Source organism: Populus trichocarpa, chromosome 6 (genome assembly GCF_000002775.5).
Source record: "Populus trichocarpa isolate Nisqually-1 chromosome 6, P.trichocarpa_v4.1, whole genome shotgun sequence".
Taxonomy (NCBI): Eukaryota; Viridiplantae; Streptophyta; class Magnoliopsida; order Malpighiales; family Salicaceae; genus Populus; species Populus trichocarpa.
The window spans coordinates 4,999,646-5,016,821 of record NC_037290.2 but is presented as its reverse complement, the minus strand read 5'-3'; the positions used below and the strand labels follow the sequence as shown (position 1 = coordinate 5,016,821).

At 33.0% G+C, this 17,176-nt stretch overlaps 1 protein-coding gene across 12 annotated transcripts; it reads right to left on the bottom strand.

Annotated features, from left to right (window-relative positions):
* Window positions 1–7,378: 7,378 nt before the first annotated feature.
* On the bottom strand, window positions 7,379–13,117 carry LOC7474692 (CBL-interacting serine/threonine-protein kinase 24). 12 transcript variants are annotated; one of them, XM_002308041.4, is made up of 14 exons: window positions 12,763–13,115; window positions 12,596–12,658; window positions 12,405–12,476; window positions 12,146–12,253; window positions 11,967–12,041; window positions 11,792–11,845; window positions 11,134–11,259; window positions 10,515–10,589; window positions 10,188–10,310; window positions 9,822–9,941; window positions 9,313–9,429; window positions 8,808–8,864; window positions 8,619–8,693; window positions 7,379–7,743 (listed from the first exon to the last, which is right to left on the bottom strand). In XM_002308041.4, the coding sequence occupies exons 1-14, from the start codon at window positions 12,928–12,930 to the stop codon at window positions 7,681–7,683; spliced, it is 1,296 nt and encodes a 431-aa protein (XP_002308077.4). In that variant the 5' UTR covers window positions 12,931–13,115; the 3' UTR covers window positions 7,379–7,680. The 12 variants fall into 12 exon arrangements, 8 of the variants coding, with proteins under 8 accessions (XP_002308077.4, XP_052310140.1, XP_052310144.1 ...); XM_052454180.1 differs by having other exon boundaries at window positions 10,515–10,605; window positions 11,135–11,259; window positions 12,763–13,114; XM_052454182.1 differs by having other exon boundaries at window positions 7,601–7,743; window positions 8,619–8,731; window positions 10,515–10,605; window positions 11,135–11,259; window positions 12,763–13,117.
* Window positions 13,118–17,176: the final 4,059 nt, after the last annotated feature.

The following is a 17,176-nucleotide window of genomic DNA, read 5'->3' as shown; positions in this document are numbered from 1 at the left end:
TAATCCCCCGACTTTACTCTTTCAATTAATCAATCAATGATATTTTTTTAATATTTTTTTAGACAAATAGTTTTTGTTATAATAGACTAACAAAAACAACATTAAAATATTAAATCATTGTAAGGTAACTTTAATGCTATTTTTGTGTTTTTTGAATCAAACACTACCCTGTCCAGACTACTTTAATTCTCTCTTACATTCTTTGCTATGTCAAGATACAAGACACAACATGAGGTATCTTCTTTTATAATCTATACTTTGACATTTGTGTATTTGTATGTCGACATTTTCCATCACCATGTATAAGATTATTACGGGTGTGAGTAGTTGTTGTTTTTAATGTTCTTCATGTTTTTAGGATTTATTTAGTTTTTTATTTGCTAGATCAATATGATTATGTTTAATCGGCAATTTGCAATTTGTGGAAATAGTTTAGAATTTAGAGTTAATGTTTAAGGTTAGGGGTTTTAATTTAAGGTTAGTGTTTACGAATTAAAGTTTTAAGGTTTGGATTTAAGCTTAGCGATTAAGGGTTAAGATTAGTGTTTGAGGTTAGGATTTAGGGTTAGTGTTTAAGGTTAGGGATTAAGGGTTAGAGTATTATTTGGGGTTAGAGTTTATTATTTTTTGATCAAACGTGATTTTCAGTCAAAGTTACGATTCCAAATCATGACTTTAAAAAGTGTTATTTGGTCAAAGCTTTCTTGACTTGTGCTCTTTTGCCTATATTTTTTTAAGGAGTGTTGATAAGCGAAAATAGCCTACATAGTATGGAAGTGAGGACCAAATTAGTACCATATTCTTATAGTGAAATTACTTTTTAGCTATTGGGTGGGGGAAAAAAAAAAGGAAGCCTGGAGGGAGGGGTGCTTTGGTTTTTTTCACTAGCTCATTGATCATTATAAGATTGTTAATGGTATGCTAGTTTTTTTTTTTAGTTTTTTGTACAGTAAAAATACGCTTTTACCCTTAATGTAAAAAAAAATTAGAGTTGTTGACCAAGGGTTTTTTTACTTTTCATAGGTTTTTAAACAGTAAAAATACTTCTTTACCTTCAAGATAAAAAAAAATATTGGGCTGTTGGCCAAGAGTTTTTTTGGTTTTTCATTTCTTCATATACAGTTAAAATGCATTATTGACATTAGAAAAGACAAAACACAAGGTTTGCATTCCAGGTGCTTTTGTACTTTCATAAGGGCTTTTTGGTAATTCCTAAGGTCACCTTTCACCGTGTCTTTGAAAGCATCGTTGTGCCCTCTTTCTTATGATGCGGTGCATGACGACGTATGGTAGTCAGATTGTTGTTAGTAGTCGTTTCTTTTTCTTTTCTTTTCTCTTTCCTACCAGATAAAGTGTATGATTGTCCTCTTTGTTTTTATTTTTAAAATTTTAGTCCTCATTTTTTTCATTTCTTATTACATTCTTATTCATTTTATAAAAGTTTTGTTTGTTTGTTTTCAATTTATTCCTTAAATTATAATTTTATCATTCAATCAAAGTATTTGTTGTTTTATTTTTTTTAATTTGACCCTCATTCTTTTGATTTATTTTTTGTTTGTTAAAGCTATTTTCATTCAAATTAACCCTCTAATTAAGAATTTTTTTCCCTCTAATTATTTTTTTTCACTCTCATTATTTTAATTAATTTTTTTAGATCTTTTTGTGTAATTGATTTTTTTTTTCTAGTTTCATTTTTTGATATTTGATTTGTTGGGGATTCGGCTTCGTATTTTTTCTATTTGTAGCGTTTCCGATCTAATGACCCGGGTTAGATGTTTGAAAAAATAATGTCATTTATCATATTTGTTTCTCATTTTCTTTTATGATCTTATCGTTATGCATTAGTTTTTTTTATATTGGTTTTGTGATTATCTTCAATTTTGTTTTCTATGGATTTATCTTAATCTTATAACCTAGGTTTTGCATTTTTTGTTTTTGCATGCTTTTTTTGGATAGAAATCTTTTTAAATTTTTTTTGTTTATGTTTGGTTTTTGAAGATATTATTATAATTCATCTATATTTTTTTTTGTTTTATAGAAATGAACTTTATTTTTCAAAATAAAAAATATTTATTTTTAATTAATATTTCTTACATGTCCGGCCTTGCGTAATATTTTTTTGAGGGTGTGAGTTTATTCAATCAATTTTATTTTTATTTTTATTTTTATTATCTATTATCGACTTAAATAAACAAGTTCAGTAAACAAAATCAATGAAATATCTATTTTTATGTGATTGAATATCTTAATCTATATCTATCTCTTAATTTTTTCAATTTTTCTTTTAGTTCTTATTAATGATTTTTTTTTGTCTATTTACTTAAATAATTATTAATTTATTTAATTAGATGTTTGCATATTTTTTTTATTTAAACTTTAAATATTTTTTATAGAAAAAACACTTTAAAATAGTTAGCATATCTAGTAATTTTTTTTTAAAAAAGAGAGAGATTAAAACCCGTTGTAGATCATGGGTTAAGTATCTTAGCGCCTATTTGAGATTGTGGTAGCGGTTGCGGTTCAAAGTGTTTTTCACTTAGAAATGCATTAAGGCCATGTTTGTTTCCCGGAAAGTCGTTTTCGGGAAACCACTTTCTAAACTTTCTTGTGTTTGTTTGCCATTAGGAAAGTTGGTCAACGGAAAACACTTTCCGGTCAACAGAAAACACTTTTCAGTCAACGGAAAACACTTTCCAGTCAAAGAAAAATTTGGTTTGGTTTCCAGAAAAGTGTTTTTTCTTTTGGCTGTGTTTGTTTTCCGGAAAGTGATTTCCGGGAAATCACTTTCCAAACTTTCCTGTGTTTGTTTGCCATTAGAAAAGTTGGTCAACGGAAAACATTTTCCAGTCAAAGAAAAATTTGGCTTGGTTTTCAGGAAAGTATTTTCCTGGAAAATTTGGGCGGAAAACACTTTCTGGAAGTTGTGAAAAATTTAGAAATGTCATTATTTGCTGATTATATCAAATTTGATCCTCAAACTTTTGATTGTTATATATATAATTTGTTTTGAATATTTATTTTTCAATTTCATCTCTTAAAATTTAATTTTTATATTAACTTTGGTTTTTATTTTTATAATTGCTATTTGCTTTTTCCTTATCATTTTTTTATTGAAATTTTTTATCTATCAAATTTGGTCCTCATTCTTTTGATTGTTACTTATTTTATTTGAAATAATTTATGAAATGTTAATTATTATTATTTTAATTTCTTCATCTTTTATTTTTTTTAATTTTTTAGATTTGATCTCTATTATTTTGATTATTATTTATTTTATTTGAGATAATTTATGAAATTATATTTTTTTTCAATTTCATTCTCATTCAACTTTTTAATTTGTAAGATTTGTTCCTCATTATTTTAATAAACTTGAGAAAAATAAAACATTAATAAATTATTTTCCAGCTCATTTTTCATGACATAACCAAATACTGAAAAGTGTTTTCCAACTTATTTTCCATTACACTACCAAACATCGAAAAATACTTTCCCGGAATTCATTTTCCCCAAAATTCACTTTCCAAAAGAAACTACTTTCCAGCAAACAAACGGGGCCTAAAATGATTTTTATTTTATTTTTAAAAAATTATTTTTGATATCAACGCATCAAAATGATTCAAAAATACTAAAAAATAATAATTTTAAACAAAAAAAAATAAAAAAATTTAAAAACACAATTAGACGGTATTTTTAAATGCGCCTTATTAGTATAAGAATCTTAAACTCTCCATGGATGACAACTTGTGTAGTATGCAGGAAAGGCCTCAATAATGCATATTTAACGAGGACTACCATTGCTATCCTCACCAGCGCTATCCCCTGGCTAATGTCTTGTCACCATTTATGCTGCTTGCATTTACAATCAGAGAGGATTCATTTCTGGTGAATGATGGGCAAGGCAAGTGAAGAAGACATTACAATGCCAGTACAGTTCCAATACACAAACCAAAAAATGTTCAAAAATGGTGGCCCTAACGGTACGGTGATGTGTACGATGAGGTTTCAGGTGATTCCAGAGTTTTTTTCTCTTGTTTTTTTTCTAATTAAATATTTGTACAAGTATCATTTATGATTCTTTAAATTGTGTTATTTCTTTATTTTTATTTTTTTGCATTGTATTATTTTATTATATTTGTTTTTACTACGCTGAAAAAAAAAAACTCCTTCTATAAGCCATTTTCTCTTATTTTTTGGATCAAAGACATGGAGACCAGTAGACGCGTGTTAAGTCCTCCAATATCTTGTCAAAATTACCTAAATTCAAAATATTACTTAGACAGTGGGGTTGGACAGGTCTTGTTAAAATCACTACTATTTAACCCTTGCATATACGTATGCATGAAAACTTCCACATATTTTTAGTATATTTTTAAATTTAGCATATTTTTTTTTAAGATTTTTAGTAGAATAACACTTTTAAAATTTTTTTTGGTAAAATAATACATATTTTCACAATCATACTTTAAAAAGGCGATATATACTAAATGTTATTATTCATAAACGCTACAAAGATAGAATTGCGATATTTAATAAATATCATATTTATAAAATACGATAAAACTCTAATAAGGTGTAAGTATGTTGTTGTAACCCAATTTTGGATCCACCAAGATTTTCTCAAATGTTATTTTATTTCTATTATTATTTATAAAAATCCAAAAAAATTAAGAAAAAGGAAAATTCAAAAATATATTTTTCTCGAGGCAACCGCATCTTTCCATAAGAACTGAGTCAATACGGGTCAAAACATGTCGACCAGGGTAAAAAATGAGTTTCAAGCCGTTTCGGGTCAAAACCGAGTCCATCGAGTCAATACGGGTCAGACCATGTCGACCAGGGTAAAAAATGAGTTTCAAGCCGTTTTCGGGTCAAAACCGTCATTTTCGGTCAAAACCGAGTCCACCGAGTCAATACGGGTCCAACCATGTCGACCGGAGTAAAAAATGAGTTTCAGGTTATTTTGGGTCAAAACTATTATTTTCGGTCATTAAAATTAATTTTTAGCGGTTAAAACAAGGTTTTTCTAACCCTGAATTGAGTTTTTAATTTTACCTATATAAATATATATTATTATACATAATAAAAAATAAAATAAAATAAAATTTTGTAAAACGGGCAGTTGCGCCGAAAACGGTGATTTAAAAATAAGATTTGTGGAAATTTAAGATTTTCATGTCCCCTGTAATTGGCCAGTGATAGTTCGCCAGAGAGGAGGAGGACGGACGAAGGGGAGACGAAGAAAAAAAAGAGAAGAGAGGATTGATTTTACTATATCTAAGTTTTTTTTTTACTATTTCTTCACGAGAGTAGGATATTGATTTTTTAAAAAAAACAATATGGAAAATACCAAATATATCCTAACCGTTAGATCTAATAGTATTTAGATCTAAACCGTTGATTTAATAGGATACAATAGGGCTTACCACACTAGATTAAACCCAAAAACATCTCAGCCCTTGAAATAATCTAAGATTTGATCCCGTTGCGCCACGTCACCCGGTGTACCTATATTTTGGTGTACCGCGTCACACCCGATCAAACCTCCGTTCATCCGGACCGTCCTATCAACCTGCAGATCGGGCCAATCACAGCCGCACGATCTTTCCATCAGAGATCCAACGGATCACAGGCCTCAGCTGCACCGGTGTACCGTTCTAGCGTTCTCACCGTAGCGTAACCCAGAGCATCTCTCTCCTCTCGCCGGCGACTCCCTCTCTCTCCTCCGATCTCCCATCTCCGGCCATCTCAAGCTTCCAAACCACCACAGAAAGGTCGCTATCCTCATATAAAGCAAAAAACCAGCCAGTTTCAGCGTTTTCTCCGCCCCATTTGGCCGGAAAAGGGCCGCGATCGTCGGCTGCCACCGAAGCTTCAAGTCGTCGATTCTCGCTCATCAGCCATCAAAGACCGTCAAGACCACCACCATAAGAATCCTCGACATCAGATCTACCAGGATCGACCATCGGTTGGCCAGAAATCTCGCCGGGAAATCTCCCCGCCGCCAACAGTAGCCGCGCGTGTGCCACACGCGCCGCCAGTGGCATTTTCGTAATTTTCAGAGAAATTCGAGGGTATTTCAGTATTTTACCTATACAGTGGCACTCAAGTATTTTTTTGGGTTTCTACTGATATTTTTGATATTTTTTTCATATATAAATGCTTGTAAATTTTCTTGCATGTTGTAAAAAAATACAAAAACCAAAGTCGACACGTCTCTTTTTTTTAAAAAGGACCGATGTCAAAAATATAAATACCAAATATGGATTATGTCCATTATTTCTTTTGGTAACCCAGACGTAATTCTTCTTTTTAGGGACAAACGTCAATATTTTAGACGAGTCTCTTAATTTTTAGGGACTGATGTCATTTTTAACGTGTCTCCTATTTTTAGGGACCGACGTTAACCATTTGAAAAAAAACAAATTACCAATAAACCCAAAATATAATGGATTATATCCATTATTTCTTTTGGTAACCCAGACGTAACTCTCCTTTTTAGGGACAAACGTCAATATTTTAGACGAGTCTCCTAATTTTTAGGGACTGATGTCATTTTTAACGTGTCTCCTATTTTTAGGGACCGACGTTAATCATTTAAAAAATTGCAAATAAACCCAAAATATAATAGCATTTGAATCAAACAAAAAACACACAAGTAAGGGTAACCTTTCTATTGAAAGGATGTTTTAAGGGTGGTGTCTACCTTCCCTTAATCATAACTAACCCCGTACCCGAGTCTCTGGGACCAGTGTCTAATTTGGGATTTCTAGTTCCCTCAAATTACTAGATGGCGATTCCAATAAAATCTTTGTTTCCCCCAATCGAGAAAAAAAAACCCTTTTTGTTAAATAAACAAAAAAGACGGGAGCCGTCGCCCGACGTCGTGTATCGACATATGTCATAACTAAATAAGAATTTGTTTAAACAGATTACGTGAATGACCTAGTAAATATATTTATGAACTGGTGGGCCCCTAAGAGAAGATCTAGTCACGTCATGTGCTCCAAAACTTTTTACTCCTATATTATTTTGTAAATTATTTTAATTTTATGTGCTAATTTTCCAATTTGTCAAAAACTTTCATCCAAGAGAATACCAACTTGTCTCCTCAAAACAATTGCGAAAACTATATAATATTATTTATAAAGTACAAATTTGAAGAGAAGGGAGAGTAGGAAGATAGAAGACAAGGTTAGTTAAGAGCCATGGTCATGGCAAGGTAAAGCTAAGATGGTCATGGCAGGCAAGCAAGAGAATAATGCAATGTAGAAGCATCAAACGCGGCTGAAGAACCAGTGCGCAGTGATGGCAATGGAGATGAGATATTATTGAACTCAATCTAAACTAACCCGGGATATATATATCCTGATAGTTGATAAGATATAAACATCTAAATTTCTATAATAAAAACCATGATAATTCCATTGTCATCCCTTGTTAACAAGTAATTGGTGATCTCAACTCTCAAGTTCTACAACAAAATAGATTTCACCGCAGATAATAAATTATCAAGCACTACAATATATGAACCAGAAACAAGTAACACTGCCATGCCATCAATGCCTATTTCTAGAAATTCTTATCGGGAAGAATACCTTCCTTTTTGCCCTTTTGGTCACTGATTTGCTTCGCACCCAAAAAACTGGATCAGGAAGTCATTGTATGAAGCAGGCTGGAATTTTAGCACCCTTCTGGAGGTTTCCAGATGATATTTTCTAGCTGAGCGCAGAAGTTCTTGTAGAACTGAAAAGGGAAGGAAGCCAATGATAAAGGTGTTGCCAGCGTTGAAAGATAATAGCCTTGCAGGCTATTACAAAATCTGGACGTCTATAATAGCAACAATAGCAAACCAATGAATTCTAAATCACCATCAGATGCTATTAAGACATCTTTTATGAGTTAGCTGATCCACCAAAATCAACAAATCAATAACCCTTAAAACTTCCATTATGAGAGCAAACACTCAAATTCATGCTAGCTATCTCACTGGAGATACCTGAGTGAAGGAAAAAATCTGTAATACGTGTAATGCCAGCACTATCTAGTATCATTAGAGTAGCAGTTAAGAACATGACGAAAGGAGGATTCTTAGGATTTATTAGCAAACCATAAGAAAATGTGTTTGAACCTAGTCAAATAGTAGGAAGTCAATATCAGAGCTTCCAATGATCTTAAGTGGAGAACAGGCTGTGAACACATTTTAACAATGAAAGACCAAAAATAATGTGCTGAGGCCATGAGACAAGACATGTAGCAAATATGATCCTTGATGCCTGGAATCACAAAATTAAAAATGAACATCATATAAGATGCCTGCATTTCCCCCTTTCAGAGCTAACCAAACCATATTGCTAAAGTGGGCTTTTATCTGAGTTGCCTAAGATTCAGCAGGTGTTAAATTCCAGTGACCTACTATAACAAAGTTACTTCTGTTCATACATATGATTGAGCGAATCTAACTTCACCCCTCCTCTCTCTTCTCAAGGTTAGATGGGTTCTTAGCACTACTATTATGCATAGAGTTGGGCAACATTATCATATTCTTAAAAATAAAGAAAAGAGAGTGTGTGTGATTTCTAGATGGCAGGGGAAATTTTTCAGGATTTAAATGAATTCACCTCGTGATATTCAAGAGTTTCCCCAGATGCCTTCCGTGCATCTACCATGAAAAGTGATGGACCAACTTCATAAACCTGAGCATGAAAGACAATTTTTTGGTATAGTTCTTGTTCTGAAACCACTGACACCTTAGTTTTTGCAGATTAAAAAATTTGAAGAGAGGAATGAAATGAAATCTAGGAAGTTACCTCCAGAACAACTGCAAATTGTCCAGCCTTATTTTCAGATATTCCTTCGAGTCTTGTCTACAAGAATTACTTTCCACAATCAACAGCAATGAAATGGAGATAAGCTCGTTATATCTTATTCAAATCCTACATATCAGAACCTTCAGTAGCTGAATTTTCTGGCAATTATTTTTCTGTAGTACCATGAGGTTGCTTGTGTATTTAGCTTTGTTTGCTAATTCCTGGCTTGTATTTGCTCTTTATCAGTAACATTTTCCACTCTTCTCTTATCATACAATGCCCCATTTCAGACAAAAAGTGGGGGAAATGTTACAAGGAAAATTCATGGAAATTTCTGCACCAAACTATGTTATTTAAGAAATGCAGGCAACTTATTAGTGGTTTCTACCAAACTGGGGCATATGCAGATCATGATCTGTGGCAGAATAACAGCGCAGCACGCCAAGAGGCATGAATGAAAATGTTAAATTGGGATTTCATACAAATATAACAAGTCAGGTTATACCTTGTAATTATGTGTATGGAACTTGAGATTCATTGATTCCGCAACAGCTTCAAATGCTGAAATTATAACTTTTGCTGGTTTGCGGGATACAAAACGAGTTTGTTTTTTTACATAATCCTTCCAGAGGAAAAGCGCACCATCAGCCAAAACACATAAAGGCACTTCGATTTATTATCACATACTGCTTGAACCAAGGGAAAGGATCTAATAACCACAGCAACTACAAAGAAACCAAGTAAGGCACTACGAGAAGCAACAAGATCAATATTGTTCACCATTACAATGACAATGTTGTTGCTGGATATCATAGATAACATTCTAACTGATGGAAAGTTCAGGAAGTTGATCACATGACTCTTGATCATGTCTCCACTATCTTATTCTTTGCTTTTCTTTTATCAAATAATCTTAGCCTCGCATGAAATTCGACTCCAGAACCTTGACCTACAACAGGCTAGACACTAGTTTTGGTCATAACTGGCAGCATAACTCTGAAAAATTTACTGTACCTGACGTCTATCGAACAATGCTGATAGATTCAGCCCTTGAGATAGGGCAATCATCTCAAATGCATTCATTACCAAAGGACCGCCCTCACTGTTCTCCAATTGCTCTGCTACATAATGATCCTGTAGCTCCAAGAATCACCAAGTAGATAGAGAAGTAAGAAAGCTTAAAAGGCAATAAAATGATGTCTGCAGGCCATCAGGGAACATTACGGTACCACAAGAAAGTAAAACAAAAGAAAAAAAAAGAACCCACCAGAGAACAAGGGGTATCAGATGATGCATGTTACAATGCATTGGTGATGGTAGCATGCATTCAACTGCAGAATTTAATGCTTGCATTAGTATTTTAAAAGTGATGATACCAACCTCGATGTCATCAAAAACTGCATGAACATCATCCAAATTCACTTCCTCTTCTTCACTATGTCCAACAGGCTCATAGCTTTTCCGAAACCATGGATGTTTTTTAATTCCCTCAATCCCTATACGCTGCAGCAACAGAGAACCACTTTTTTCAGATGAAAAGAATACCATGAATACGAGGTGTACTGAACTGATATTCAAGTCCTTTCTAATCATAAGTTTCAGACATGATGTGATCCAGACCACAACAGTTTTGCATGTGGGCATTTAATTTCCAGGACAAAGTCCCAGATCAGTTATAAGGTTAATATAATGAAGTAAAGAACTCACAGTTTTAGGATTGGGATCGAGTATCTTATCTATCAATGCTTTTGCCACAGGAGAAAACCAAAATGGACAAGAATACTTTGCAGCATTTATCCATGCATCAACAAGAAAAACAGTTAGGAGTGTCCACATCATGCTTGTGGAAATTATAAATACATATATAATCCAACGTAGTACAACAAGTAAGGTTGTGTTTTGAGGAATAGAACAAGGTGTACAAAGGCTTTACACCATTTCCCCATGCATGGTTAGGAGAAATGCAAGGGTATCAGTGCCTGTTTGGAACTGAAACCTACAAAGACAAGATATATAATGCTAATATAGGCATACACATGGGAATGAGTACCCAGAACAACCAACAAAAAGGAACAAAAAAAGCTGCTCTTGCTATGTACTTGTACATGCAGAACTGCAAGTGAAGAAAAAGAACAAGAGTGGCTGCTCGAAAAGCTTTTAATTTACAAATAGGAACCCTTTGTGTTGAATAAAAGTGCCCTTGCTGAACTTGATAGTAAGACAGTGAATGAGTGTACAATTGAGATTTTGAAAAAATAACTAAATGACATACACGAAGCACTTCACTTGTTCACTTCCTCCAAAAGAAAAAAATGAAGCAGCTAACCTTTCGGCACAAGGTTGGAAGGTCTATCTCCTCAAATGGAAGATATCCAGCCATTAGAACAAAGAGGATGACTCCACATGACCACACATCAGCAGCAGCTCCATCATAACCCTGGTGACCAAGTACCTGATAGGTAGTGGTTTAATGTAAGAAACTGTGTTAAGAAAACAGAGGAACAACACTACACCAGGAAATAAATGGAGAAAGTTGCATTCATGATTGGACTACATGGAAATTCCAAAACTACAGATTACTTGCTCTAAGAAACAGTGAAGCTGCAGATGAGCCGTGAAGAAAAGTTCATGTATAGCAGATGAGGAGGAATAAGTTCCACAAAGTACATAGATTAAATTCAAAGGATGAGCAACCAATTCAAACATATTGACATTAATTCTCCATCCTCCAATATGATCCTCAACCCAATGCCGCATTAGACTTATCCATGTCCTCAACCAGCAACCCCTTTTCCATAACAAAGAACAAATTAAGAAAAGCAGAGAGAAATAATTTGTGAAAACGATGCATCTCATGTTGGAAATCATACAACAGCGCAGGGTATCAAATGCTGGCATAGATGGAAAAATTATTTAAAGTAATAGAATGCAGATATGGCACGAGAGACCAAATCATATATTTCCACTGTCTTTTGAGAATATACCTCAGGTGCAACATAATTTGGGGTTCCACACGTTGTATGAAGAAGTCCAACCCCCTCCATTTTTAAGTAGAAATAAACACAGACAAAACACACACAGTTAGAGAGAGATGGATAAGAAAAATCGATAGTATGTATATGTGTGTGTTTATTCGAAGTAAGATAATCATATGCTTACTTTCTGGCGCAACGCGCTCAATCCAAAGTCTGAAACCTTCAAATTCCCAAAAGCATCAAGAAGAAGGTTTTCAGGCTACACAGAAAAGAAAAGAAAAAAAAAGGAGACTTAATCAGAGCAGGGCCAATCAGAAAATCAACAAGTCAAATGCTCAACTACACAATCTGTTGGTTGTTCACCTTCAGGTCTCTGTGGTACACACCCTTCCGGTGACAGTGAGCAACAGCATCTATAAGCTGCTGAAAATACCGCCTCGATTCATTTTCGGAAAGTCTTCCTTGATGAACCTGTACATCCGTCCATCCACATCAAGAAGCAACACAAAAATCCTTCACTAGTATATTTGCTAAACTAACCACTAGCATTAATAATAGTTTTACTTAGAAACTCTCAGCATTTCCTCAACATTTCAAGACAAGAGAAGCTAAAAACACTGACAATTTTATCAAATAATTCTCCTCCAGTAACAAACTCAAGAATTATATATATCTTCGTCCGGCTCGACAAAACCTATAATTCAATCAATCAATAAATCAAAATAATTAAGCAATAATACCACAAATAAATTAAAAAAAGGGGCCATAATTACCGGTAAAAAAGTAATAAATAAATACATAAAAAATAATTACCTCATGCAGCCTAACTATGTTAGGATGTCTCACAATCTTCATGATTGATATCTCTCTTTTTATCTGCCAACCCAGAAAATTAACCTTACTTACCTCCTCTCTAACTTTCAAATAAATAAAAAATGATAATTAAGTTAAAAGAGAGAGATTGAGTGGTGATAAGCTACCTGATCAACCATTTTGTGCTTGAGAATGGTTGATTTAGCGAGAATTTTCATGGCTACACTCTCTCCAGTTTCTCTATTTTGAGCAAATTTGACCTTGGCGAAGTTTCCTTCGCCAATTGTACGGCCAACTTCATATTTTCCTACCATTCTCGTTACTTTCTTCATCATTCTAATTACAATTAGTCAGCTCATCTTTTCTTTTCTTTTCACTCTCAATCTAAAACTCAAAACTGCAAGAATCGAATTCTGTTTGATTACCGGAGGAAACATAATAACTTTTGAATTTTTGAGAGGAATTACCCTTTTCTCATCATTAGCGTTAATTCCTCTCAAAAATTCAAAAGTTATTATATATATATATATAATAAAATAAAAAAGTAAAAGATATAGTGAAATTACTGTAGAGTGTAATGTAGATATAGACACGTTCAACTTTTGGATTTTAATAGTGAAGTGACTCTTTCACACTTGATTGATCCGCGAGAAGGTTCGCTGTGTTGGTTTATGTAGGAAAAAAAGACAAAAGGAGAAGGTGAACTTATGGAGTTGTGTTGGTTTATACAGGGAAAAAGACAGGGGAAGGTGAACTTCTACAGAGATAGGAAGGGTTTGTTTCACATCACGGTTGGTTAAAATTTATTTGTTTTATTTAAAATTATTTTTTTTAATGATTTTGGTTGTTAGAGATGCTAATATTAAAAATAATTTTTTTTTAATGTATTTTTAATTTTTAAATAAAAAACACTACCACATTACATCTTCTAAATCTTAAAAGGAAAAAAAAAAATAGATTGACGTTTCTCAATCCCTCTCTGAGATATAGAGGGAGAGGAGGAAGGGGGAGGTGAGAAGATCTTAGAAAGAGTTGCCAAGAGGGTTTCTTAACAAAGGAAAAAAGAGAGGAAGGAGGAGAGAATAACTTGGGAATAGAGAATGGACGGTCTAATCATGGGCCTCATGGACATGGCGAGCGAGAGTGTTTGTTTTTACTGTAATTGTAATTGAAAAAATGTAATTTTAAAAAGGTATTTTTTATGTGGTTTGTGTATATATTTTATATGTTTGGTTAAAAATATAATTTGATTTTATTATGATAAAAATATATTTAGTTAAAACTGTGATTGTGGTTGATGTTGTACATAAAATGACTAAAAATAATATAAATGAAATAATTCTGAGTTAAGAGGAAATAAAACATGTAGTCCAAATAAATACCGGCAAAAAAATAAAATTGTTATTTATTATTATAAAATAAATATTATTGCACATAAAATGAAAGAATTTGTTTTGAATATTTTACAACACAACCATAATTTCTATTTTCAACCTGCAAAGTATCGGTAAAAGACATTCTCCATAGAAGAATTTGTTTTGAATATTTTAAATTTTAAAGGCGACATGAACTTAACCTCAAACAATTACGTTGGAGCAATCTCTAATTATTGCATATATTTTACTTATAATTAATGAATTCAATATTTTACAACACAACCATGCAATTATATATAAAAAAAAAAAGGGAAAATATCTGTAATAGCAAAGTACCTCAAACTATAACCAACCAGCGCAAACCAAGGCAATCATTGACCCAAAGTTATCAAACCAAGCACAAGACCAGCCACAAATTTGTTTACAAAACATAAAGGAACAATCTTTATTGACTAAACAGCAGCCCTATGAGAACAAAATTAGTAACGCTTTTTGCTTAATTATTTGTACAGGAGAGCACGGGAAGATCGCAGAGAGGAAAAGCAGCAGGAAGGAAACGGTTTAAGGTCTGTGTGAGGTTGAAACAGGGAAGCTGCGGGGAGGAGAACAAAGCAATGAGACAAGGGAAGTGTTACTCAGTGGAGGAGGACAGATTGAGCTAATTAATTTTTTTTGATAATGAACATTATTGTTTGCAGTGTTTTCTGAACAGCAGCCACGACAAAAGTAAGATAAAGTTGCTTTTGTTACTCCTGTGTTTGGAATGCATATTTATATTGGATCCAGGTCAACCGTCAGCTGTTAACCAAATAGCTTGCTAATTAGAAACGCACAAAACGTAAATGCTACCACGTAACCAAATAGATTAACCAAACAACTCGGTAAAAAAACATGATTACCGTGATGAACATTCCAGATCATCCTAGCTTAGGTTAATAACCACTCCCTAGAGTGTGTAAAAAAATTAAAAAAAATAGCTGAGAATATTAAATCATAAAAAAACTAATTAAACGGATTAGATTATTTAAAAAAAATATTCAGTTTGATTTGGTTTTGGTTTCGTAAGCCTGAAATCGAAAAACCAAACAAAAAAAAACCAAACAAAAAAAAAACCAAACTAAACTAAAATCAAGCTCATTAGAAAAGTAAAAAAAAAAACCCAAAAAACAATATAATTTTTTGTTTTTAATATAAAATAACCGAACCGAACCGAACTAAAACCAATCAGTTGGGTTTTAGTTTTTAATATAAAAAACCGAAACCGATCGGTTTGAACCTGTTTAATATAATAAATTAATATTCATATAATACAATTAGAAAACACAATGAAAAAATTTACTCACCATGACTTTCACTTAATTTACTACACAATAGATACTTTTATTTATAAACACTTAGGAATAAGTGTTTTTTTTATATATAGAATAGATATATTTTTTATTTTTATTTATTTATAAACTACACCAACATTTTCTGCTTCTAGTTGCTTTTAGTTTATGTTACTGTTGATCAAGACCTTAATTGGTTTAGTTCATATTCCCATCCACAAACTCACTGAGACAAGCCCCAATAGGGTCAAGGCTTGCCGTTCTGGAGCGAAGCCATTTCCTACTTATTACCTAAACGACTCTGAAAACACTTGGCCGTCTCTTGGCAATGATCATTTAGAGTGGATATATATATTTCCTGTATTTTAAAAGGCAGAGAGCAAGTTGAATTATCCTGCTAAATCAACATGAACAAAACCTTTATGCTCTACAATGATCATGGCAATCCAGGTTGAGCTCCTAACACTTGAAATCTTTCATTAAAAAAAAAGAGAGGTTTAATTCGATAACGCAAGCAGCAAGCATGGAAGATAACATTTTCATTAGGACGTGGAACAGACATTCCGACAGTCATCAACTTCAATTGTTTGCCAAGGTTTGGAGTCTTCGGACAAGTACTGTTCTAATAGCCAGCCAAGATATTGAGTCCAGCACTATGATCCAACACGCCATCTTTGGCAATTCACCATTCTCAGCCCTCCTAAAGCTCTTTCTATTCGTGTCAGAAAGAAGCACAGATGCTGGATTCTTTGACAAACAATGTTTTATGAAAACAACGCCTCGCTTGTGTGGATGCTGCCTGCAGGATGTGGACGGTCTTCCATTTCAAAGGAAAAAAAAAATAAGCTCTCATCCTCCGGAGCCCATTTTCGTAGTCCTCCAATATCCACAACCCAATCCTATCATGATCCAAAATAAATTTGCCACCAACAATTGCCAAAACATCCATCAATTTGAACTAGACGCGGATAGATAGCTCCTAACCTTTTGGCACTGTGGGTAGGATAAGAAACCAATAATTACATGTAAAAAAACACGAGTACTGTTATTTTTACCCGTATGCAATAAAATATTTAAAATGAGGAATAAAAAATTGAGTAGTGTATTAGTTCAAATTAATCAACCACCATAAAGATTCATAAATAAATAAATAAAAGTCATTATAGCTTGTTCGATCAAGTGGGTCAAAAGTAAACTCGTCATCTTGTTCATATTGTGATTTAGTTAAAAAAAATTCATGCAGTCATCGTTTTAACCTTGTCCAACACTAGCTTAAATGGAAAATAATGAACCACTAAATGATTAAATTAGAAAAAAAAAGTGAGGAAGTAAAATGAAAAGACGATGACACATTGTATTGACCCGATTTAACACTTGAAATTCACAACCTATTTAATGGAAATGATCATAATAAGTTAACCTGGTTGGATAATCTGTCACTTTTCTTTTCCTTCCCTTCTCTTCTTGATTGGGTCTTGTTTGGGTCTTAATTGACCACAAATTAGATTAAATCTAGAATTAAATTGAAGAGTTATAAAAAAATGTAGAATAAAATTTAAAAAATATGTAACATTATATTGACTCCGATCAACTTGAATTAACCGACAAAATTTACAACTCAGGTCATGGACATAATCTCAATTAGATATAATTAGAGTTTGATCCAATAATTGAATATAAAATTATAATTATTTTTATTAAGTTGCATGTTTGATATATTCAAGTTTCTTCACAAATTTAGCCTTGTTTATCTTCATAAATATATTTACAATACATTCCATGTTAACTTACCTTTTTTTGGGCTCGGAGAGTTAACCTTTTTTGAGCTCGGACAAGCATCTGACTTCTTATGGGCTATAAAACTTCGAAGAAACTCA

Coding starts and splice junctions, on each gene's coding strand:
- LOC7474692 (XM_052454180.1), bottom strand. CDS start 12,930: ATGATGAAGAAAGTAACGAGAATGGTAGGAAAATATGAAGTTGGCCGT. Junction 12,659..12,762: donor AGCACAAAATGGTTGATCAG/GTAGCTTATCAC, acceptor CTGGGTTGGCAG/ATAAAAAGAGAGATATCAAT. Junction 7,744..8,618: donor AAACTCTTGAATATCACGAG/GTGAATTCATTT, acceptor TTCCCTTTTCAG/TTCTACAAGAACTTCTGCGC.